General features: G+C 49.9%; 1 protein-coding gene across 4 annotated transcripts in view; it reads right to left on the bottom strand.

Moving 5' to 3' along the window:
* Evc (EvC ciliary complex subunit 1) overlaps nt 1-9,694 on the bottom strand; it is a 41,172-nt gene that overhangs the window by 12,163 nt on the left and 19,315 nt on the right. For 3 of the 4 annotated variants that reach the window (XM_034509256.2, XM_034509255.2, XM_076938407.1), the window contains exons 9-14: nt 7,712-7,928; nt 6,992-7,140; nt 5,192-5,290; nt 3,252-3,464; nt 2,314-2,423; nt 562-772 (exon numbers count right to left, since the gene is read on the bottom strand). In XM_034509256.2, coding sequence (XP_034365147.1) covers nt 562-772; nt 2,314-2,423; nt 3,252-3,464; nt 5,192-5,290; nt 6,992-7,140; nt 7,712-7,928 — 999 coding nt within the window. Of the gene's footprint in view, nt 1-561; nt 773-2,313; nt 2,424-3,251; nt 3,465-3,650; nt 3,717-5,191; nt 5,291-6,991; nt 7,141-7,711; nt 7,929-9,694 lie in introns of those variants that run through there. The other variant, XM_076938408.1, reaches the window with a different exon arrangement.

Consider the following 9,694-nt stretch of genomic DNA (forward strand, 5'->3'; position numbering starts at 1 on the left):
GTCTTCACTTAGACCCTTGGTGGAATCCTCTCCACACTGCCATCATTAGAATCCCTTGACATATATGTCCCCATCAGAGTTACCTCTGTCCCCCATTTTATGAGTTGGACCATGTTCCCTCAAATGTACAAATTTAATTCCTGATCATAGGACTTCTGTGTTGAACAGTAGGGGCCTCGGGACTTGGGGTGATTAATATAGAAGGGTTGTGAGTTTAGATTCCTCTCCGGGGTACCTTAAGTCCTCTCAAGAGATCAAGAACTAATACACACAGAAAGATGACCATTGTAAGGACACAAGAGAGCATGCATGTGTGAGCCAAGGAACAAAGTCTGGGTAGAGACCTGCCCTCCCTTATCTTGACCTCAGCCCTTGGGTCCCCATCCTGGGAGATAATGAGGTCCTGTGAGTCAAGTCCCAACCTGTGCCTTTTGTTACACTGCCCTGCCACCTCCTGTGTGTCAGGATCCTAATGTGGTAAGCAGGGCTGGGACTTGGGTTCTAACCGAACACTCCTAAGCAGGGCTGGTGTGAGGTGTGGGGACAACACTGTGTTCTCACCAGGGCTCTGAGCAGCTGCCATTGATGCTCCTCCAGGCATGGGGACACACCCTGCTCTAAAGCCAGCTGCTCATGGAGCTCCTGAAGGAGCCTCTTCTTCCCAGACAGCCTCATCTGAGCCAGGGCAGTAATGGTGGTGCCTCGGAGGGCCAGTCTGCGCAGAGCAGAGCACAGCAGCAGCTCGTGGCCCTGCAGGATGCCTCGTGTGGACCTGTGGGAGAAAGCAAGGCTGCTCAGAGCTCTGGGATGCTCTGAACAGTGAGGCACTTCCTGAGGAGCCACACCCATAGGAGGAATGGGAGTCAATCCTCCCACTGCCCACCTAGCAACATTCAATAATGTCCTTTGCAAGTTCAGAGATACACACAATGGCTATGGTACATGCCCAGTTCCATTTCACACACAATTCCTAAATAAATTTAAAGCCAATACAAGCACTTGAGTTCCCATGTCAGTGGGTCAAGACAACGCAAAACCAGGCAAGGAGCCAATGCTTTGTTTATAATGTGTAGTGCTGCCTAGAGACTGGGAAGCTGGACAGAACCTTGGCAGCCAGACATGGGACACACTCAAGGTTTCTGCTGTGACACTCAGCTTGGAGATGTAGAGTCACCATACCTTACAAAGTCCTGCCATAGAGCCAGTCAGACCCAGGGGATGGGATTTATCTGCCATGACCCAAAATCCCTACTAAGAGTAAGACAAGTCATCTGAGCTGTCTGATACCATAAAAGCTGGATCTTATCTCTCCAGTCATTCAGCAAGTATGCATCCATGGTCAGTAAAAATAATTCAGAAATACAAACAGAAAAAAAATGAACCAAAAAGAGTGAAAAATAGACAACAGGAGAGCTACAAGGTAACACAGTGGAGCAAAAGAATGGAACAGTGCAGAATTATGCGTGGGGTTTGGTGGAAAGGTCTAGTAAGTATAAAACTGCATTCTGAGAGACAAAGAGAAGACTGATTTATATTAAATATAAATGGACCAAATACTAGTACAACTCAGGACATAGGCTCCAGGCTACCTGAACCTCTGTGAGCTGTCAATGTTCACTGGGTCACTCTGGGCCACCCTGCTTATGTTTCCCCTTCTGATGCTTCACTTGTATCATCCATTATAACAGCCACACATCTGCTGTCTCCTGTCCACAACATGTCTGTGGCCATGAAGCCCTCTACCACAGTCACTCACTTCCTGTACCAAATACTACCAAAGCCACATATCTGCTACCTGTGTAAATCAGGTTCTTGGGAAAAGATGGGTAATTAAAAAAAAATCTGTCATTTTTCTCTTGGAAAACAAGGAGAAATATTTTCACTAAATAGAAAAAAAAACCCACACCACATGAATAGCAAAAATGTGAAAAGAGAATATACAGTTGATTGATAAGTAGGGAGTGATTGTAAATGTGCACAAATATCTCTGTGGTGATAGAAGCTTCCAACATCTGGACTGTATGCAGTAGCAGAAGTGAAATTGAAAATTTACTGAACATCTGGAACTATAACCAAAACAAATGTGTATAAATTTACCTCACAAAAGCTCTTCCAAAAAGTCCCTACCGAGCAGAATTCAGTGAAACAGGTTCTATTAGCCCCACTTTCCAGAGAAGGAAACTGTGAAATGGTCCATCTTTATTGTCAGGGGAAGGCAGGGGACAGCTGATGTGTCCATCTTGCAGGTTATTATGTTGAAGCTAGCCTGGAGTCTCACACACACAGAGCCCATCCTTCAGGGCTCATACTCACTCTTCGGAGAGGCCACTGAATCGGCTCAGGACCCCGTGGATGGTGCTCTCATGGTGATCCCGCAGCTGCCTCTGCAGCACTGCGGACAGCGTACACTCCTCCAGCCACACCTGTGCACACAGGGACAACCATGCATGAGCAGCTGCAGTCCCTCCACTGGCCCCTGACTTTTTAACAAGTGCCCTTGTTTCCTGATCCTTTTAACAACTGTGCTTGCTCCCACAGTCCTCCGAGGGTATGTCATATGATCAGAAGGAAGGCTCTCATCCCTCTCAGCAAGACTGTGCTGCAATAAGACCTGCATAACTAAGAGGCCTTTCTCACTCTTTCTGAGTGTTAGCAGGCTCTGTCTCCATTAGCTCAGAGACTTCCGAGTCTGCATGTAGAGTGCGGATGGAGCACAGGGCTTAACAGAGGCCCTTGCAGCTTAGACTTTCACTCCCCAGGCCCATGATTCTTTTTCTGGTCCAGCTTCCAGAGGCTGCTGTGCACTCAGGCTTGCCAGTCCATCAATCCAACCTCTTACACTCTCTGCCCTCCCATCATCCTTTGGCCCTAACCTTCCTGCCTTTCTCCCAGCCCTCCTTCATGTTCCTGCAGCCTCAATACTGTCTCATCTGCCCTCTGCTTCATTGCCTTTTGCCTTCTGACTTCTTGGGTAAACTTGTGAGTGATGTGCTCACATCCTGGCCCTCCTCCATCCATGAATGCTGGGGAAGTTCTGTAACAAGGACTTTGTTTCCTTGGGGTACTGCCTATCACTCCAGGGACTTGAGCATGGTCAGCTCGCACTCTGGCACTTAGTACATTCCCGGATGTTTGCAGCCACATCTGTGTAGTGTTTCTAAGAGGTCCTTGGGGGATGCCCAGCATTGAAATCCCTCCCCAGCACCCTAAATCTCAAATGCATAGCCCAGCCCAGGTCCCAGGAGACAAACCCTTTTGTCCTGCTCCAAGAGGTCACACAGGAGTCCCCACTGTCGTCTGCGGAATCGGTCTGCCTGCCCCAGCTGTCTTGCTGCCTGCTCCTGGACCTGCTGTCTCAGGGCCTCACATTCTGCCATAGGGAGGCTGCTCACTTCTGGGAGGGTCTTCAGGAACAGGGTGTCCACAAACTTTTGGAAGGTTTCCATGGTGCCACAGTACAGCTCCTGAAATAAGAACCACACTGTGGTTAGGATTAGGTTCCACATGCCACCCTGCTGGAGTCTGACGTTCTAGACTTGAAACAGAGAACAGGAGGCACAAGCAAAACAGACAACAGGAACAAAACACACATACATAGCTGTTATCACAGGCGCACCATATGGATTCTGGAGAGATTATAAGAAACGGACCTTAAGTAGTGGCGGCTGCTCTGTTCATGGTGTTATAAGCCACGCTTACACAAGATAAGCAAAGAGCTGCAATGGTAAATAACATTGCTTAGTTTTAAAAGAACCAACTAGATGTTTTAGAATTCAAAAGTTCTAAGAACTCAATGTACCATTTTAATCACAGTCATCTAAAAGCAGGTGAAGAGAGAGTCAGTGTAGTGGAAGGCAAAGCAGAAGAAATCCCAAAGAGAAACAGGATGGACACTGAGGAGACACCAGAGAGACCAGAGGGTCCAAAAAGGTCACTGTTGTCCCCAAGGAAGGAACAGAAGAGTTGGAGCAGAAGCGATATTTGGGAAAATAACCAAATTTCACAAGATTATAAAAGAAGTTTGCAGATGAGGAGCCACAACTGATGACAGCTCTGGTCAGGACAGCCACACTTCCTGTCTTTACACTTTAGTCCTGATTCTGTAATCTGGAATGCTCACTCCTGGGCCATTCAGGAACACTTCTCCAGACAGCTGTCTTTGAGTTCACCTTCACCCTGGGCCTTCATGTTCCCTCACTCTCCTCTCTGTGCTGGTAAGTCAGGGCATGGTGACAGAGTCAATATAAATTGGGATGTCCCCAGTTCCAGCTGCTGTCCTAAGGCCTCTCAGATACTGAATTGTCACAGTACCACTGTGGAGGAAGACTGATGCCCCATGACATAGATGGAGAAGGAAGGCTAGAGGGACCAGGTAGTGGTCACATGGCCATATGATAAAGCAGAGCCTGACACTGAGCTGGGCATCTGGGCCGCCTCTCCCAACAGTGCTGCCTAGTCCTCAGGTGTGTGTTATATCTGTCCTCACCAGCATCTTCCTCTCTCCCTTTTCCATCTGTGGCTCTTCCTTGCTTGTCAGCATGCTCCAGGGCCTGCACCTTGGGAGTCTTGATGCACTTCTTCCTGTCTCTTCAAAGTCAGCCATGAGGAGAGCGGGGCAGCTCTAACTTGCCCATGCATAGATTCAAGGGTGGTTCAACTTCCCAGTTTCCAGCATGGACAGGAAGAGCCCATGATAGAGATGTGGTCTGTGGGTCCTTCGGGCATCAAATACAATGCTACCCTGCCCCTGCCTCTAGTGTTTCAGCCCCGAGGACAAGAGGACCAAGTGGTTCTCTCGCAAATGCAGAACTAAGGGTTTCTCTGCTGTCTGGCTAAGCCACTGTAATCTTCATTGTTAACCTGACAGACTCAGAGTCACCTAGGAGACTCACCTATGATGTGTCTGTGATGATATTTCCAGATATGGTTAACCAAGAAGGGAAATCATTCACCATGAATGTGAGCCACCCATTCCATGAGCAGAGTCCCAGGTTAAATAAAAGGAGGCAAGCCGAGGACCAGTATGCATGTCTTTCTGCTTCTTGACTGCAGATGTAATGTGACCGGCTGCCTTAGACTTCTGACATCATACCTTCCTCACTGTGATGGACTGAGAGCGAGAATCAATCCCTTTAAGTTGTTTTGTTGGGTATTTTGTTATAGCAATGACAACAGGAATACAATCACATACTTGGCAGAGTGTGGCCATGGTCTCAGTGATCCGGGTGTCCTCCTCCCCCTCCTGGTCACTCCGTGTCAGCCGCTGCCTCTCTAGGATCTCATGAAAAGCCTGTAGTTAGAACAGGAAATGAGTCTAGTAGAAATTGCACTCTTTGGTTTTTCTGAGAAATTCTCCCTAAATGACTTGAGTGCCATCGCAGATAGGAAGAATATTCACCCAATATAATTGTGAGGAAACTGAGGCATGGAGCTTTCACATGACTCCAGTGGCTTACAAACTGTGTCTGAGTCCAGGACTTCAAATCCAACTCCTAGGAAGCCAGTCTGGGCTTCTGTTAACACTGCTGAAAGGAAGTGTCCACTGGGTCACTCTTACTACTTGTCTCTCCTATGCATTGTCAGCAGACAATATCTTCTCTGACTTCCTATCCATCTACCGTACTCAGGGGGACCTACTTAGGGGACATGAGGTAAAGCAGACATGTTATTAGAGGCCCATATAGTTAAGAAGAAGCCAGACCCTGCCATCCAGAAGTTGGACCCTGCCTCCAGAGAGACAACAGAACAGATGAATATGGAGTCGGCTAGCAGGGTATCAGAGGCTCCTGCATAGCCAGAGGGTAGAATATGGCACAAGGACAGGCAGTTGCTTCTCACAGTAGAAGGGAGGGTACAGGAGCCATCTTATCAGGAGAAATGTCTAGATAGTCTCTAAAGGTGAAGGCCAAGGCCACCCATGATTGAGCAGCAGCAGCAGTTGTCACAACTGGATTCTGTAGAGTCCTCTGTCTGCCTGTAGGATGGTATGGAGTGGGACTGAGACAACACTGCGGGGCAGGGACTAGAAATGGGGATACTGAAGGTAGGCTGGAGGAGTTGGTGTACATTCATTTGCCCACTCATGTGTTCATTTTTTGGTTCATTCATTCATTCATGTGTCCATCCATCCATCCATCCATCCATCCATCCACCCACCCACCTGTGCATTAATTCACATCTCCCCTGTCATCTCTGTCTCCTGGACACCAGCCATGTTACCTTGTCTAAGCTGAACCTTAGGACACAGATGCCTAGCACCCTCCTACGTTTGGGGCTCAGGGTGAGCAGAGTGTTATCTGAAGGTGACAAAGAGCTGAGTCTTATCTTCCTCTTACTTGAGTCAATCTTCTCATGTAGAGTAAGCCCCACTCCTTTAGGGTACATTCCTGACTCCTAGGCATGGAGAGGAAAAGTGTGACAGGCCTGAGTCTATTCTGTGCTTTATGGGTGGGGCCTCACCTTACCTTGATGCTCCTCCCCAGTACACTGTCCCAGTGGCCACGTGCCTGTACTGTGAGCTCATCCTGTCCCAGTGGTTCCCAGATGCTGACTTTCTCTTCAGAAAGCCGGCACCTCACTTCCTGCACTCCCACTGGCCTCCTGTCCTCTTCCTACTGAGTCTCATGGTGTTTTCTAATGCGGCCATCTTCTTGGTCCTGACCAGTCCACTGACCAGAGCCGAGGGCTGCTCCATTTCCTTGCTTAGGACCATTCTGAGAAAGGCTTGGGTCTTGTACATTCTGTGTCCCATGAGCCCACATTGGGTATGTCTCCTAAAGAGTCTCCATCTTCTCTCAGCAACCCAGCCTGGGATGCTCATCCCTGGCTCATGGAAGAGGAATCAAGAACACAGAGACTGAGGGACTTGGCTATGGTCATGTACCTGGCACAGGGAGGCAAGCATTGAAGACATGTTTGATAGAGGCTGAAGTGCTGACCAGACTCAACCTGCAAAGGACAAGTCCTGGGGATGGGGTGGGGGCAGAGTCACCTTGAGGAACTCCCCTGGATCTGAGGTCAGCTGGGTATCAGCCAGGAAACCCCTCCGTTCTTCTTCCTGGGCCTGTGTAAGCGCCGCTGCTGCCTCTGCCTGGTGAGCTTGAGATGCTTGAACCAGGTCTTTGCCCCGCTGCATAAATTCTAGGATGGAAAAGAACCATAGAGCAGGGAGTCACTCTCCAGCAAGGCTACAGTGATCTGCTCCTGTAATCTATTAAGTGGTTCCTTCTCTGTGGGGGACAGATCTGTTTTTCTGGGTAGGTGTCACTTACAGTTACCTCAAGAACCTTGAACTCCGCCCAGCCAATCTCCAGGTGGCCCTGTGTGCAGGAGCAGATGTGAAGAACCCGTGTAGCTTCCCTCCACCCATGCTGACCTGACTCAGTGTCACTAGTCCTTCAGCTGGGTGGGGCTAGGGGTGCATGTGGGTGGCATGATTTACCCCTGGACATTTCTATGTCTACTCTGGTTGACAGCTTCTCCTCCTTTGAGTCCTAGGTGGTCCTGCCTTGACATTGGGGTCTTGTCAGCCTGAGTCACTGAGAACAGAAGATGACTCCGACCTTACACAGACTCTGATCATTCTGCTCTATGGAGAGGGAGGCTGGGCCTGGCACTGCTCATGGCCTGGCATGGCTGAAGGGGAGGCAGCCCTGGCTTAATGTCATGGGTCATATGATTCTAAGTCCCCAATCCAGGCTCACTAGTGCACCTCTGCCAAAGCACTCTGCCTCCTCCCAGAAGGCCTTGTGCTGCTGGGTCAGAAGTCCCTCCTTCTGCCTCACAGACAGCTGCCCTTGGACAGTCAGCAGCTCCAGGCCATGGGAGATGGCGGCAAGCCGGCACTTGGTCTCCTCCTGGATCTGAGTCCTCAGGAACTCTACCATTCTTGCCATGTGGGCTCGACCCATTGTCCTCTCCAGGGTGTCCTATAGGGAGACAAAGGACAATGGCTGGGCATCAGGGCTCTGCCTTCAAGATATTGAGGAAGCAGTGGGTTCCAATCACACACACCTCATTCCAAGCACAGTGAACGCCCTCCCTCCCCATCTGAATCTTAGGCAGGGATGAAAGCCTCCCTGTGGGGTGGTGGGCTGTGAGAGGCAGCTGGGTACTTGGTTGAGTGCAGGCCTTGAACCCCGGATACCCTAAAGGGACGGTGGGTGTTGGGCCTTGCTCCTGGGCCCTGGTTCCTTTTATTTATCCACAGCCCCTCCCAAAGAAAGGTTTGTGACCTCTGGTCACATAGCACAGGTAGAGGGCTTGACTACAGGCCACAGAGCCTCAAGAAATCTCCATATTAATGAGATACCTAAAGGCCAGAGGGTGTAGCCAATTAAGTATTCCCTCCCAGACCCTTCTCCTTGCAAAAGATATTTAACCTCAGGCTTGCCCTGAGGACATGGGGTACAGCTTCATCCACTTTCCATCATGACAACAAACCTTTTAAAACCATGGACTTCCTCTTGTCTTTGGGGCCCCGCAGTGGAAAACCATAGAGGGGGCCTTTAACCAATGAGCAAGTGCCTAATCTCCTGCCAGAAGACCTCTCTGCATTCCAGCCACAGAGGCCTGCCTGCCAACTCAAGCTGAGCCAGCCATGACCCAGCCAAGTGAGTTGGCTCGACCAAGAGACTCATCTATCCCGCAGGCCTCCACTGGAGGTTCTCTTCCTTGTCCCTCTCGGCTGTGGGCCAGTCCAGCCCGTATGCCCCCCATCTCAGTCCTTCTGTGGTCTCTCAGTGGCACCTGGGTGCCCAAAGCCTGAGACCAGCCGGTCTCTGGCCAGCCAGTCTCCGGCCAGCTGGTCTCTGGCTAGCCTCCTCTGCCTGGAGACCCCCAATCCAAAAGCTTTGCCTCCACGGGACCTCAGACTGGGATCTCCCCATGTCCAGAGTGGAACTCAGTGGCTTCCCCTAGCCAGGTGTCCTCCCGGCACCACATGGAGTGAACTCAGTCAAATTCCTGCACTTCTGACCCCCTGAGCCACCTGGGGCGGTAGACACATGAGACCCACAACTCAGCCCAACAGGACCCACACCCACGAGCAGGCACCACAGCCCCAAACCTCCTCATGCCTTCAGAGTGGGATAAGCCACTGGGTACATAGCACCTGTCCTGTCCCCAAACCCTTCAACCATTGTTCTCTAGTCAAACCCAGATTTTGGGACTCTGTCTCCTACACCTCTCTGTCAGCCTAAACCTGACTGTTACATAGAGATCAAATAAGTATCAGAGTCTTTAAAGTGCCCCAGAAAATATCAATAGACAGCCAGCATTGAGAACCCACTATGGGATGGTGGGTGATGGATGGATGGGTATAAGAATGGGCAGATAGCTAGAGTGATGTCTCTGCAGTTAAACAGTATAGCTCTACCTGAGTTTGATTCCAGCACCCATGTCAGATGGCTCACAATGGCTTGTCACTCTCTAGCTTGAGGGGAAACACACATGCACACAGACACACACACACACAGACACACACACAGACACACACACAGACACACACACACACACACACACACACACACACACACACACACACACACTTAACAAGGGTCTGAGAGATGACTTAGTGGTTAAGAGTTCTTGTTGCTCTTAAAAAGGACCTGGTTTTGACTTGTAGTACCTATATGGTGGTTCACAAAATCCATAACTCCAGGACCTGGCACTCTCCTCTGGCCTTCTTGGGCAC

Source organism: Arvicanthis niloticus, chromosome 7 (assembly GCF_011762505.2).
Source record: "Arvicanthis niloticus isolate mArvNil1 chromosome 7, mArvNil1.pat.X, whole genome shotgun sequence".
Lineage (NCBI taxonomy): Eukaryota > Metazoa > Chordata > Mammalia > Rodentia > Muridae > Arvicanthis > Arvicanthis niloticus.